Source organism: Macrobrachium rosenbergii, chromosome 21 (genome assembly GCF_040412425.1).
Source record: "Macrobrachium rosenbergii isolate ZJJX-2024 chromosome 21, ASM4041242v1, whole genome shotgun sequence".
Classification (NCBI taxonomy): domain Eukaryota; kingdom Metazoa; phylum Arthropoda; class Malacostraca; order Decapoda; family Palaemonidae; genus Macrobrachium; species Macrobrachium rosenbergii.
This window is the reverse complement of record NC_089761.1, coordinates 22683144-22699689: the sequence shown is the minus strand read 5'-3', so window position 1 is coordinate 22699689 and position 16546 is coordinate 22683144. Positions and strand designations below refer to the sequence as shown.

The 16546-nt window shown below is 34.9% G+C and overlaps 1 protein-coding gene across 9 annotated transcripts in view; it reads left to right on the top strand.

Annotated features, from left to right (window-relative positions):
- The window catches only part of LOC136849810 (cell adhesion molecule Dscam2-like), a 427710-nt gene that overhangs the window by 373921 nt on the left and 37243 nt on the right, over positions 1–16546 (top strand). For all 9 annotated transcript variants that reach the window (XM_067123251.1, XM_067123249.1, XM_067123246.1 and 6 more), the window contains exons 27-30: positions 691–834; positions 3111–3239; positions 3658–3828; positions 4701–4813. In XM_067123251.1, coding sequence (XP_066979352.1) covers positions 691–834; positions 3111–3239; positions 3658–3828; positions 4701–4813 — 557 coding nt within the window. The remainder of the gene's footprint in view (positions 1–690; positions 835–3110; positions 3240–3657; positions 3829–4700; positions 4814–16546) is intronic.

The window sequence follows — 16546 nt, the reverse complement described above, 5'->3', positions numbered from 1 at the left end:
GTCAGTGGAAGCTTTTAATATTCCAGTGTTAACGTTCATTGGTCAAGTTTCCCTCCTGAGAAAGTGACGCGATGAAATATAGAAGAGGTAGTTTATTTTTGTCTCTTCATTGAAAAGAATCTTTGATAATCAGTTTCCTGTCATAAAAGTTACTCTGTTTATGCATATACCTGTAAATTCAGGTATCTGTAATTCAGTTTGAGTTTAATTGATGTGTGTTTTATTCCGCAAGATTTTTTTAGCACAGTTAATGTAAAAATGACCCAAATTACTGCTTCAGAATCTAACATCAGAAATAAACTTGAAATCCACATATAAAAAATTTAATTATTTGAGGTATAAATTTTCCAGAGCAGGATTTCAGATCCTTAAGAATACCAAGTAGACCTTAACAATTTTTATTGACTTTGTACCATGAATTTCGTGTAACTCGTAGAAAATTACACTTGATATGAGACTTTGCCACAGTGAATAAAAGTCAGTGCTCAGATTTGAAAAAAGTCATTAGCATGAAACATTTTTTCATGTTTTTCCTTCATGGGGCTCAACAAGTAATTATTCTCTCTGAGCTCTCCTAACCTACATTATAATTTCCTTAATCATCCACATGAATTAATGATGCTATAATATTTACACATCCCCAAGAAAGTTAAGGCAAAGCTTCTGACGATTTTATTTGGTCCTTATTAGTGTCCAGCGGAGGTCCCCAAGACAGCAAGGTGGAGATTGAAGGATTAGATCCTTCCACCACATATTCCCTGAGGGTCACTGCAGTGTCCAGCGCTGGCTCAACAACTCACGCCTACACCTTCACCACTCTCACTATTGGAGGAGGTCAGTTTTTTTTCTATCTATTTTTTTTATTCTAATATTTAATATTTTTAGTTTTCTGTAAAAGAAAACTATTGTGCCGGCTTTGTCTGTCCGCCCGCACTTTTTCTGTCGGCCCTCAGATCTTAAAAACTACTGAGGTTAGAGGGCTGCGAGTTGGTATGTTGACCATCCACGCTCCAATCATCAAACATACCAAATTGCGGCCCTCTAGCCTCAGTAGTTTTTGTTTTGTTTAAGGTTAAAGGTCTGGCAACGATATAGGATAGGCCACCACCAGGCCGTGGTTAAAATTTCATTGGCCGCGGCTCATACAGCATTATACCGAGACCACCGAAAGATAGATCTATTTTCGGTGGCCTTGATTATATGCTGTAGCGGCTGTACAGAAAACTCGATACCACCGAAGAAACTTTGGCACAGTTTTTACTTGTTTACCGGTTAATTTTAATATACTCAAGGAGAGAAGAGCAATAAAGGGAAGTAAAGAGAGGAGCCAAATCCAAGAGGTGCTTCGAGATTACAATTTTTCAGGATATCAACTTCGGAAACATACGTACATCTGTACATATATATGTGTACACACGCATATATATATGTGTGTGTGTTTGTGCGCGTGTGTGTATCCACTTACATAAATTTCCATTTTGACGAGTGTTCTCCACAGAATTTCTGATGTCAAAAATAATGCACTATCCAAATTTGGAAGAGTTTAGGTTTATTACATATTTGAAAAAGGTTTGAAATTTGAACCTTAAGTACGTGCGTTATTTTCCAGTAAACACAGGTAACTTTGTCTTAATTTTTTTATTTAATTCAAGGTCTATTCACTCGTAACCGAGTCTCAGTTTCATTAAGTTTTTTCATCAATTCCAAGTCTATTCACTCAGCATCATTTTCGTGTTCCATTAAATTACCTTCGTCATGTATCTTCAAGCTACTCTATCTTCGACATTTGTAACGATTTTTAAAAACAGAAATGAAGAACTCCCCGAAGGTAACAGATTCAGAAAAGGACTAAAGAACATACGCTTCTGAAAGTAGAATGAAAATCAATAAAAAATAAAACATTTTTTCTAAACGCATTTATTAAAATGCACTAAAAAGTGAAAAATAAATCTTTTGAGACACACCAGGATTTTCTTACGATTAATCATGTTTACAGAAATAAAAGCGTGGGCTCCAAAGAAGGAAAGAAGCACTACAAGAAAAGAAATATATATATTTTTTTTTCATTTCTTGTAGCATTTCCTTCCATGTTTGGCGCCCACGCTTTTATTTTTGTAGACATAATTAATTGTAAGAAAATCCTGGTGTATCTCAAAGGATGTTTTTTTTTTTCACTTTTTAGTGCATTTTAATAAAAGCTTGTTTTAAATATTTTTTTTATATTTTTTTTATTTTATACTTTTTAGTTCTGATAGAAATTGTAACCGATTTATGATTGTAACTAACGAAATTGATATCCTGTCGAGCCATAGAAGGTTTGAAAAATCCGACGAGTTATTTACCGAGTCAAAGAAGTTGTGAAAAATCCTAGGAGTTTCATACAAATCTTGAGATACTGGGAGAGGTCACTGTAGGGTCACTAGAGGTCACTGCTGACCTCCTGATCATGTGGTTGTATTGTCACCGGGATTAAGTAACCATGCAAAATTTCAAGTTCTTCGGACTAAGGGAACAGGTCGAAAATTGAGTTACAAGATTTGACGACAGACAGACGCAGAAATCAAGTTGAATAAAAGCATGTAAAAAACACTGGCATTAACTAATACTTGATGCTTTTCCAGACTTCTGTATGTCACAACCGACAAGTATTTTTTATCGAAAACATTTCCGATCAATGAAAAACTTAGCCTCGTTCGAGCAATATCTTTCTGTGATTTTCCCATGAATTATTTTCAACATTAATCATAGCTGTAGATCACTGAATTTGAGAAAATGCGAAACTGAAACGCTTTTAATGATGAGAGGTATTTCTGTTTCATAATACCGTATGCATATGTTATTGTGGAGTGACATTATTGTAAAGAATCTTATGGCTCAAAGACAAGCTTGAGCAGCGTTCAAGTAAATGTTTTATTTTAGTTTATCTGTAAAGCTTTAGGATTTATGAAATACACATTCCGCAGAGACAAATATAAATGAATAATTGTAGATGTATTGGGAATGAAATACTTATTTTTATTACTGAAATCGAACGAACGACACAATACGTCTGTTGATGAGAGATTTGTTTTGCTTGTTTATATTTTGATAACAACTTTCTCCCTTTCCAGAGCTGCCACCAGCCTGGTCTGTAAGGCCCTCAGCACAGTGGGTGTCTGTGAGGGTTCTCCTGCCTTTGCTGACCTCCATCGTAGCTCTCGCTTCGTCTCTTGGCCTCGTCTGCTACTGCGTCAGGAGAAGTATGATAGAACATTATGCCGTGCTTGTTGATATTTTGGATAGAAAAAAATCTTGTACGATAAAGTGATAACCGAAGTCAATTATCTTTTAGTAACATGGTTTTTCATCTCTCTCTCTCTCTCTCTCTCTCTCTCTCTCTCTCTCTCTCTCTCTCTCTCTCTCTCTCTCTAGAGTGAACTTAAGCAATTTTTATTTCAGTTAGGTGGCTCTCTCTCTCTCTCTCTCTCTCTAGAGTGAACTCTCTCTCTCTATCTCCTCTTAGGTCTCTCTCTCTCATGGAACTGAAGTAACATGGTTTTTCATCTCTCTCTCTCTCTCTCTCTCTCTCTCTCTCTCTCTCTCATGTAAAACTTGAGGCCAACACATTTTAACGTACCAGCTTACTCTTATTTACCCGCACCACTTTCGTTGTCACAGAAACGACGAACACCAGCGGAGGCGACGGAGGCACAGAAGCCAGTAGCGACGGAGGGCGCAACGCCAACACGGCTGCCAGGGACAACAAGCACAACCTAGCGCAGAGGGAGCAGTACTACGCCACCATCAGGAAAGCCAACCCAAGGGACCAACAAAACGACAGAGTGCCAGGTAAGAGAGAGAGAGAGAGAGAGAGAGAAATGTTTCTATGGTAACCCAAAACCTCTGATCTGCCTCTTCACTGAACTGTGACTTCTAGCCTTTCGAGCGTGAGTGGAAAAGGGAGTAATGTACCAAGAAGTAGCAGATGACACACATATATATATATATATATATATACATATATATATATATATATATATATATATATATATATGCATATATATATATATGTATATATGTATGTATGTATATAATATATATACCATATATATATGCATATATATATGTATGTATATTTATATAGCACTTGTATATTATATATATTTATATATATATATATGTATGTATGTATGTATGTATATATGTACACATACACCCACACCCACACACACACACACACACACACACACACACACATATATATATATATATATATATATATATATATATATATATTTATATATATATATATATATATATATACGTACATATATATATATATATATATACATATGAATGATACTATTGAGAACAAAGAAAAACTGGAAGATAAGGGCGGAATAAAACTAGCCGAGCAAGAGAAGAATATTATAATGTATAATGCAGTGAGGTGTTGTTACAATGAACAAATTTTTTACTAAAGCAGTACTAAGTAGAAAGGTGCGAAATCAACAAATTATAATGATGATATAAGAAAATACGCATACTTTTACAGTACATGGTCCTTACCTTACAATTAAAGAGGTTATAGTTAAGTATATACTGTATATCTGTAAGGAATGAAAGTTTTACGAGCCTTCTTATGTATGCATGCTTTACAAGAAAAAGAGGCATATAGAGTACCTTCATTTACTAATTACATTAACATTCACTCCCAACAGAGAATGCAGAAGACATCTATCCGTACGCCACTTTCCAGCTTCCGGACCCGGCACCTCCGGACCCGAACCACATCCCGATGTATCCGATCTACCAAACTCGTACCTCAGATAAGGTTAGTCTCTCTCTCTCTCTCTCTCTCTCTCTCTCTCTCTCTCTCTCTCTCTCTCTCTCTCTCTATGTAACCGCCGCGTATCCCACTTCGTATCTAGTAAAGCATAATATGCTGCTGACCGAAAATCACTTAATATCTGCAAAGTCTTTCGTTATGGTTATCCACTCGTCGAATAATTGGATAATGGCGTCCCGCGTTTTTCCTTATTGATATTAAGACATCTGAAGACTCGCTGATTAACGATAGTCCCCTTAATTGGAGTAAATACGTTCGAGCATCATCGTATTTTCAAGAATCTTGATAATCACTGACTGAAACGAAATCCCAGTGAGCGTCATTTTAACATGAATTAAATATCCCCTCTCGACGGAGATTACGCCGATATATGCGTATCCCTCATTGCATCCTTACTTTTTACGGGGAACCGGGGTAGATGTTATTATAATGTCATATTCCCATTCACCTGAAATAACGTTCATTTCGCATTCTTTCGGTGGGGTAAAACGCTTGATTAAACTGCGGTTAGCTTGCGTCCTACAGCCCTCTCGTTAATTAGGGAAGATTTTCGTAGATTTTTATGTTCCTGTAATTTGGATTTCATTTTAACATGTATCCTGTCATCATTCATCTGTTCGCCATGAATCATGAATATAAATATGGTGTTCACTTTTGATGATTGTGGTAGTCAATGTCAGCCGACAATTGTAAAGATAAACTAGCACGACCATTTCACATGCAATATTAGAAGCCCTCCTCGTTAGAAGCGCACAAGTCACGCACATGTTTGTGTCAGGATCGCGAGGCCTTTGATAAGAAGGCATGGATAAGGCTATGTGATTACGGACGTGACCTTGGCTCCCTGGAGAGTAAATAATACGCACAGTGCTTCGGTTTTCGTAATGACCAGAATCTGGTCCTGTGACACTAAACATCTTACCTGAGTCGTCGGGATATGTAGTGTATATGTAGGTGCGTATATGTGTGTGTATATATATATATATATATATATATATATATATATATATATATATATGTATGTATGTATGTATGTATATTATATCTATATGTGTGTGTATATATAAACATTTATATACATATATATACATACATACATACACACACACACACACACACACACACACGCATACACACGTACAGTGTACCTGCGGTTTAACGATTTTACCGGTTGTGTGTCACCGTCTTCACCGTGCATCGATGTATTATCGCACAGTATTTAAGGCACCTGGAGCACCCGTAAAGAATGTTTACATAAGGAAAAGAAAAAAAAAAGAGTGCCATATTGCGACGTCACTTCCTGTTTCAGACCTGTTCGACTTTGGAATTTGATGCTCACTTTTCATCCGACATCATGTTGGGGGAAATGAGGCTGTTGCACGCTGGTGAGTATGTTTCGTTGTTTCTTCTCTTTGTTCATTGTTTGTTTTTGTTGAAGGACCTTTGTAATGTTATTAGAGTTTATTTGATTTTGACCCTTACATTTTTTTTCCATATGTTATAATTAAAATGGCTCATAAAAGTGCTTTTGTTGTTGAGTATCCGTTGATAGGGCAGCCAACATTTTTCGAATGAAGAGCTTTTGAATATTTTGTGTGTGCTTTCAAAATGTCAGGATGAATTACTTAGTTAAAATGAAAATTTACTCATACTCGACGACTAAAGTAACTTATAGACATTCTACACCTGGATTTTATAAATATCATATGATTATAAATGCACAGACACGCACACAGCGCGATATATATATATATGTATATATATATATATATATATATATATATATGTATGTATGTATGTATGTATATATATATATGTGTGTATGTGTATATATATGTATATGTATATATATATATATATATATATATATATATATATATATATATATATATATATATATATATATATATATATATATATATATATATATATTGTATACTGGTCACACACACATACATATTACATGGTAGAATACAAAACAGAATTTGTGTTGTGGTGGTGTTGTAGTACTGAAAGGAATAACTTGGGAAATCGATATAGGGGGAGTGAAGTAAGAGGAGAATAACATATGCATTTGTTTTTCTTTCGGTGGAGCAAAAAAAAAATGTGTACTGAGGTCTTTTGATATTTTTTTGAGACCTGCCATCTTATGAATACTGTTCCCCTATTTAGTCTCCAGTAGCGGACTTGCATCTTAAATTTTTAGACAAAAACTTGAGTTCTTTTAAAATTCTCATCCCTGACCTCTGGTTCTTTTGTTCAGTTAGTTCATTGTGCATACTCTCTAAGATATTTTGTAATTCTGATCGTCCTTTCTATTCGGATCTTCTCAGAACATACCATCCAGCACTTGAATAAAATCCGTGAAAGGCTGAATAAAAATGTTAAATAAGCTAGTGTAAAAATGTACTGGGACAGGCATGTTTTTGGAACGAACTTCATTTTTGAAATTCTGAGTGAATGGAGTCGTTAGAAAAATCGGAGCGAAATTGAGGTGTGACAGCAGTACATGAGAAATGCGGACGCAATTGTCAGTACGATTATGAATGCAAGTTACAATTATGGAAATCTGTAATGTGCTGTTCGCCGATTTCATCTATTATTTGTCATCTGAAGGATTGCTACTTCCGTGACTGGTAGTATTTTCCATCTAAAGCACAGTTTTAGGACATCCAGTCCTATGTGAAACCGCTTTATTTAGTGTATGATGCGTACGTATAATAGAATTGTAGATAAGGCTTTCTTCGTCGTATTTTATTTCATATGCTGCAGCTTATGAAATTGTCGATTTTGTACCTAAATGCCACCGCTTTCCTCCTTCCACACACACACACACACACACACACACACACACACACACACACACACACACACACACACACACACACATACTCTTGTTACAGCTCAAAGAAATCTCCCCTCGAGGTGTAGGATAAACGTACGTATTTTATGAGAAACAAAGCGAAAGCCACCGACTGAATGGCACTGGCTTGATAGCAAAGGCGTAATTTCAGCCATTCAGGTTTACTCTTTCAAAACACTGTCTTAGATCCGGAATTGCACACTTTGTTCATCGTCGCCTCTGGGGTCGCCAATTAACGCTTCACTTTTCAGAGACTTACTGTTTCATTCAAAGGTACGTTGATTCTGATATAGATCGAACGCTTCGATAAACTACGGACGACCAGACGGGACATGTGAATAAGTCAGCCATAAATGGCGGATAGTCAAGCAAAATAGAGTAAGGTGGAGAAATACAAGGAACGTGGAAGCGATGATAAACAATTATGATGAAAAAGATACGTACAAAGATGGTTATTTAATTAATGTAATCACTGGCAAGATTAATTGATTTCAGTAAAATTCCGAGATAAGAACTTCCCTTAAATATCTTATTTATGAAAAAGATACTTACAAATGTGGTTATTTAATTAAAGTAGTCAGTGGCAAGATTAATCGATTTCAGTAAAATTCCGAGAATGGAACTTCCCTTAAAAACTTTTTCTTCATCCCTTCAAGACATCACTTAAGGAAGCGCTGGAAGATATTGGGGGAGGAAGGAAGGAGCGAGAGAGGAGAAAGACCTACAGCTCAGGAGACTGGAAACCTATTTTAAGACGTTTTATACCATCTTGACCTGCATTTCGAATCAAGCAGGAATTCCGGCACGAAGATGAATTTTAAGTGTATAATCAACGTGACAAGAAAAAAGCTCGGCATTTACCCTCCCCAGGAGTACAATTTAATGTCGTCTCCGTCGCAAAATGAATATCCTTTATCCTTTAGGCGTTCGGGGAAATGTGTAGGCCTGAGAGGACGACGTAAACAAGTCCCCCGAAAGCAATTATGGGGAGATGAATAGGGTCTATCTGTCATTTGAAAGGAAGGTATGCGACGCAAACACACCTCTAGAAAGCCCCCTCCTCCTCCTCCTCCTCCTCCTCCTCTCTCTCTCTCTCTCTCTCTCTCTAACTCACACACACACACATACACAAACACAAACACATAAAACTGTGCCAAGAACAGTAAACAAATTTGTTCCTAGTTTTTTAAGCTAGCGTTTGTGTGAACTGAAATTTCGCATTTTCAGTGAAACACGTAGCATTTTTTATTGAACCTCCCTCGTTTCACTACAGCAGTAATCTACAGTACATTTAAAGCTTTAGTATGAGATGAAATATTTTCTTTAAAACTGAGAGGTATTTGATGAACCCCTAGACCTTGTTTTGAGATGCACCTTACTTGTGATATATTTAATAAAATTTTTTTTAGCATTTATGTGAATGTTTGTATGCTGTGTGATATGGAGATCTGAAATGTATTTATCTGTTAGTTTCGTTAGCGTACAAGTGAGAGATACATTTTTTTTTATATTAATAGAAGAATTATTTAATACATTACTTTTTAACATCCATAAAAAAAAATTTATCATTTTTTCTGAGAAAAGATGTAATTTGGATCACATATAGATTAAAGAAAAAGCCTGGGAAAAAATGATTTGACTAGGAATTCTGCCGAATTAGAAATTTAATTAAATCATAAGACTCGAGTTTTAAGAGTCGCGGTGGCATCGTACAAGGTACAAGCCAGTAAAAATTAATAAAATGAGAGGGGTTGTGTGCAGATGTGAAAAATAAGAGTAGAATGTTAGTTTCTTTTTAAATAGTCTTCGTTGGCCAAGAGTAGGGAAACAAAGACCTAAACGCTCAGCCTTCGAAGATTATTACCAATAATTTCTAAACCTTTTGGAAAGAATGAGGACAGGAATGATCTATTTTAAAGCATTCTGGAAAAGATACTTCAATTCAGGGGAATGGAAATAATGAGAAACTGTGTAGCCTGCTTACATCTGATTAAAAACCAAAGTTAATATGGAAATGAATTCGTTATTGTGTCATGTTGCCTCTCTCTTGCAGTCTCTCTCTCTCTCTCTCTCTCTCTCTCTCTCTCTCTCTCTCTCTCTCTCTCTCTCTCACTTTTAATATTTCAGGTATCCTTTGTTGTTTTTTGTGGCTCATAATTAGATTATTGCTGTGGATTGTGTATCTTTCCAAAGACTTCATGAAGCGTTTTCCAAACATTTAGATTTATTACTTCCAACCAACGTTTTATTTTGACTCTGCTTTTAGCTGCTACCTGAATTGGTGATGCGCATAATTTAATTAAAACGCGGGAGCATCGCATTGTGTAATTCAGACGTTAATTAATTCTTTAAGCGAGAATAAATCGACACTCAAAAGTACGTTTCAAAGTTTGCATTAAACTGGAAATTCATTTTTCAAATGTGCGAGAAATGAATTCTATTTCTGCTGGTAAATTTGTTTGTCAAAAGTGCGAGAAAAATTTTTTTATCAATATTTTTCTTATCATAATTATGTTTATTATTGAAGTTTATTCGCATGCTTGACAAATTTCTTTTTTTATCAAATACTAGAGAAAGGAACTTCGTTTTTGAAGAATATTTATAATGTATTGTTCAGAAATTCACTTAGCAAATACACGAGAAAAGAACATCATTTTTGAAAATGTGATTGTATTCGCAGATTTGTACATCAAACACACAAAAATTCATCTTGCAAGAGTTATTCACATTTTTCATAAAATCGTGTATCATTTGTTTAAAAAAGAATAAAAACTTTGCTAAGGCTCGTTCATAAATTCGCTTAGCGAATGAGTGAAAAAGAAAATATAATTTTTAAAGGTTTTTTGTATGAAAATCTAATGGAAAATGTAAAGAAAATAAGATTTATGAAGACTTTGTTACGAATTTCTAATAGTAAACGTAAAGTAAATATAATTTATGAAGACTGCTGCGAATTTCCAATGGAAAACGTAAAAGAACTTTAATTTATGAAAGCTTTGTTAGGAATTTCTAACAGAAAATGTCTGAGAAATAAACTGGTTCTTCATAAACTTAGATATCAGAAGTGAGAGACAAGGAACTTCATTTCAAAGGAAGTGTGTACATAATAAATTCCTTTATCAAATTCGCCAGGAAGGGAACCTCATTTATGAAGAGCCGGTTCTACTCCAAATTCCGTTTCCAAGCCTCCCAGAATTCAAGTCGTAATTCGGATTTAAGTCACCTTCCCAAATTCGCGAATTTCACATCCAGAAGTTAAACTCTTCCTCTAAATCATGCCAATCCTTTAGACTTAGCGCTTCAGACTTTGGGGGATCTGCCAAGGCTTAAGTGCTAAGATCCACGAGTCTCCTTGCGGATATAGTTTCACCGCTGACATTATGCACTCCGTACTTTTATTATTATTATTACTATTATTATTATTATTATTATTATTATTATTATTATTATTATTAAAGTCAAATACACGGTGCTTATTAGAGAATCAGTAAGTTCGTGTTTATACATGATTAAGTACCGATCTGAATGCGTTCTCTTTAAATATGAATTTTACTCTCGAGGGTGAGATACTGTAGAATTTTATTCTGTCGATTTTAAAATATCTCTTGCTGTAAGTTTAAAAGCAAAATTGTACTGAAGAATTCTAAAGCGAAAACCCTACTGTGATTTTAGTATTACGCAAAGGATAGCGAATAGTGAATACCGAGGATTCCATTCATGGCTGTGAATGCCAGATGATCTTATGATATTTACAATTGCAGAATAAACATGTAGCAACTCTTCATGATTGAACGCCACCCACATTGCCATTGTTATTTTTCACGGCACTGAACAAAAACCAGTTCATCATATTCGTTTCATTACATCGCAAACAAAGACCGAGTGCGTGAGTATGTAGATAAATGTATGTTGTATGTTTCCGGTAGATTTCATGGGAAAACTGGATCCATATGTTTAGCATAAAGGGAAAGGTACCCTGTTTCACCTCTTCCACGTCTCCTTTCGGTGTGTCTTTCCTTCTGCTTTCTTCTCTCCGTGCATTGTTTACCACGTCTTCTCTCATTATCTGTCTCTCAACGAGAGACAACGCTCCCAAAGTGGAAGCTCTCCCGCTTTTTGAAATTGAATTCTCTCTCTCTCTCTCTCTCTCAATGAAAGCTCTTCATCCATCTTGAATTAAACTCTCTCTCTCTCTCTCTCTCTCTCTCTCTCTCTCTCTCTCTCTCTCTCTCTCTCCATGAGAGATAGCGTTCTCTGAGTGAAAGCTTTCTCGCTCTCTGAAACTGAATTTCCCTCTCTCAAATAGAGCTCTCTCTCTCTCTCTCTCTCTCTCTCTCTGTAAGTGAGAGACAGAAGAGCAGGAGAAGGAGGAGGAGGAGAGGGCGGTGGGAGGGGGAAGGGGGAAGGGAGGGGGGAGGTGGAGTGAAGACGACGTGTGACTCTGGGGCGTTGCAATTAGCAAGCGTTTCTGCTTAACTGGTCGCTCATACGGTCGGCGAAACACCCTTTGCTGATCATGTTTTCGCTTGAGGAGTTTATCAGTTTGATCAAATGTTACGTCGTTATCCTCAGCAGCAGCAGAAGCAAAAGCAGTAGCAGTAGCAGTAGCGGTGCGATGATGTGCGTTTCTCTAACAAAGGGTGATAGGTCGATAGCGAGTGTGATGTTGTTAACAGAAGCGTTCTGATTAACTGAAATGTTTTGATGTTTGTCCTCTTAATTATTCGTCGTAACTAATTTTTCGTTTGTTTTGCTATGAATAAGACGTATAATGAAAATGGTAATGTATCCTTTCAGTATGCAGTATTGGTAATAATAATAATAATAATAATAATAATAATAATAATAATAATAATAATAATAATAAAGTAAAGGTATCACTATCATGATAATGTTTTGTAATGTGTCGGGATAATAAAATCATTATGCTGATAATGCTATATTATATGTAGGAATTATGCTAATAAAAATACAGCACCATTAAAATGACGATGGACTACAGTCATACATAATAATAATAAGTTATATTAATGATGATAAGACTATAACAGCTAAGAAAAAGAAACCATGATTAATATTTAATGGTAACATTTCACAGCAGGAACATCGAACTGCCACGTGATATTTAACCAGCAACTCTTGTTAAAGATATATAAAGCTTGTCATTCTGATTGACAGGAAGTCTGTTCTCTTCAGTGCCTTGTGAAAGGACTTCTTGAATTCCTATATGTATCTTTTTCTTATTTCAACATTAAGCCGTTTCCCCTAACAAAGGGTGACTCCAGAAAAATCAACTGTAACTTTAAACTACTGAATCGTAGATGAAACCCCTGTGCAGTAAACGTTCCATACCATAATCGCTTCATATTTACTCCACCATTCACCCCCTATTTTGCATGCATCCTCTACTTTGATATTAAAACCCCTACTTTCCAATAGGCCTTTCACATCATCTGTCCATCCGTTTTTAGATCTACCTATCCTCTTTCATGTACCAATTATATATATGTATGTATGTATGTATGTATGTATATATATATATATATATATATATATATATATATATATATATATATATATATATATTTATATATATATATATATATATATATATATATATATATATAATTATATATATATATAAATATAAATATATATATATATATATATATATATATATATATATATATACATGTGAGCATTTGCTTTATCATTTTGCAGTGTGAATCAATAGTAGGAAGCTAGATCTCATTGTAATTGAAATGGAGCTAATGTGAAATATCTGATTTGAGCAGTTACAGTTACAATAATGAGACATAGCTCTTCCTGTATGAAGACTTTGGTATTGATTCACGCCCATAAAATACTAAAGCAAAAGCAGAGGGTTATCTGTCCTGGAAACAGTGAAAAGTTAGGTAAAAGGGTTTTAAAGGGTTTAGGAATTATGTAATACTTGGCAAAGAGGGTGTAATCCCAAAGGGTATTATAAAAAGCAAAAGGAGGGATAATACCTAATTGCATTATAAAAGACAAAAGGGGAGGGGGAGTATCTCTTAATTGTTTTATAAGAGACAAAAGGGGGATAATCGTCAATTGTGCAGCGCCAGACAAAGGTAGTTAATATCTAATTAGTCGGGGCAGGTTCACAAGGTGACAAGTAACTTGTAGTCAGTGGTGCTTGTGTAACTCAGCGAACTTTTTTTTTTAAAGTCAATGGTCTGGAATTTCGTGGTTGCAACAGAATAGTATTTTCAGTGTTTTGTGGTTCGAATATACCTTGTATTTCTGTTAATGATAGGATAACGGAATGATACTGCGATTATTCCACCATGAATTAATCCTAAACAGAAAAATAGATCTAACAAATAGTAGATATACTTGATTATCTGACATGAATTCGCTATATATATATATATATATATATATATATATATATATATATATATATATATATATATATATATATATATATATATATATATATATATATGTATGTATGTATGTATATATACATATATATATATATATATATATATATATATATATATATATATATATGTACACACACACACATATATATATATATATATATATATATATATATATATATATATATATATATATATATATATATATATATACAGTATATATATATATATACAGGTATGTATGTATAACTGAATCACGAAAAATATGGAACGTGATGAATATATAAATAAAGATAAAATCCACGAAGGAAACGGAAACACTGGAGTGCTGCGAGGCCTTTCGACGCTAGGGTCCTTTACTTAGTAGACTCCAAAGAAACGGAAACACTGGAGTGCTGAGGCCTTCGACGCCAGGTCCCAGCAGAGTCTGCTAAAGGACCCAGCGTCGAAAGGCCCTCAGCACTCCAGTGTTTCCGTTTCCTTCGTGGATTTTATCTTTATTTATACAGGTATGTATGTATAGACAGTGCATATATGTATGAGTATATATAAGCATACATACAAATATATGTGTACATACGTATATATGAAAGATACGATGCAATGCATTCGACTTCAGTATAAGTTAATCTTATTGTTTACGTTTTAAGTAAAGTTAAATGATCTCGTAACCTAACGCAGCGTCTTACGTGTCGGTAAACGTGATCTCATAGAAAATTGCAGTATTATTTCAGTTGCGTTGTGTATTCTTAGGTATTTCGTTAAATGTTCGGAAACGTCAGCGAATTATTGAACGTGATTTCAAAGTTGGAAATTATTTCATTATCGATTCATTTCACATTGGCTAAAGCAGAGCATTTATTCAATTTATATTGTTTCAATGATTTTTGTGGTAAATTCTCGCGTTTAAATTATGAAATTTGTTACGAAGTGAATTTCGTTGAATACATATTTTTAAAGATTCCTAACGAAAATGTTATATGATATTTCGCTGATGTCCCTTGGCAGCCTGCATGTCTCACTAACGTGAAGAAAATTAACCGTGACAGAATTTATGGACTTAATAACATTCTCATAACTTTCATCTAATACAAGCATAAATCTCTCTCTCTCTCTCTCTCTCTCTCTCTCTCTCTTGTTGGAAGGGCTACGATATTGTTTTCTCTGAAGAAAGTAAAAGTGATAACGGAAGGGTTAACAGGGAAGGAGCAGTGTTAATTGACAAGTGCATGGGTGTGTGAATGTTAATTGACAAGTGCATGGGTATGTGAGTGAAGTTTTTGTGTTGAAATCGGTTTGTGAGAACATTGAGAGTAATGGCAAAGCAATCCATGGCTTACATAGACCTTGTGGAACCTTATGATGGAATTAGGTGAGATACGATATGGAGTGTTATGGAGTGTTTTACGGATGCATGGTGTGGAATGTAAACCTTTTGAAAACGATTAAAATTTCATCATGATATAAGCAAAGCTTGTGATAGGGTATGTAATGTGGGAGTTGCTGAATGATGTCAGAAAAAAAAAACAGATTTAGGCGCGAGTTTGTGAATAGAAAACGAGGTTACGGGGTGTGGGATACTATTGTTTGCTTGTGATCCAGTTTTAGTCGATGTTAGTGAAAAGAAAGCGCAGAGACTGGCGAAAGAATCCGAGTGTTTGTAGGAGATACTTTAAAATGAATATTAATCAGATAAAAATTGTTAAATGTAAAGTGAAGTACTAATTTTTAGTGTTGAAGGTGAATTAATGTAAGTTGTTTAGTTATATAGGTATTTGGGAAAAATGATAACAGGAGATAAGAGAATAAGAGTAGAGGCAAATAGTTTAGCAAAGAAGGTAGCAAGATCTCTACAAAGGGTTTGGAGAGAATGAGCCTGTTAGAAAACCAAAGTTGGGATGCATAAACGTGATTTTTTAGCCCACGCTCTTAAAATGGAAGGGAAGTTTGAGTGTTCATCGTTAATTGCAGGAACGATCTTGGTTTTGAGATGATTATTTGCTCAAGCAAGTTTTTCAAGAAAGGTTAAAAGGGCGAGGAAAGTAGGGGAGACGGAAAGGTTGGCATATCTGGAGGGAAAGGTTATTGATAATGATTATTCTTTATAATTTAGATTTCTGTCAGGGATAGTTATTGGGTAGGACTTATCTAATATCCAAGAATTGCAAGAGTATAAGGTAGATAGAGGTGAGTTTACGTTGGCTGGCTCTTTGCAGATGAGCTATCAATGGAGGCAAATGAAGCAGCATGTTGATCAACCTTGACTCATTATTTAGAATTCTGTATGGAAGACACACACATATATATACACATATTGTATACATATATATGTGTGAATTTTATATCACCATGATTTTTTTATACACAAACATTAAGTTACAAATGTCGTTTAATATCCAATTCGCTCTACCTCGGAAATAATATATG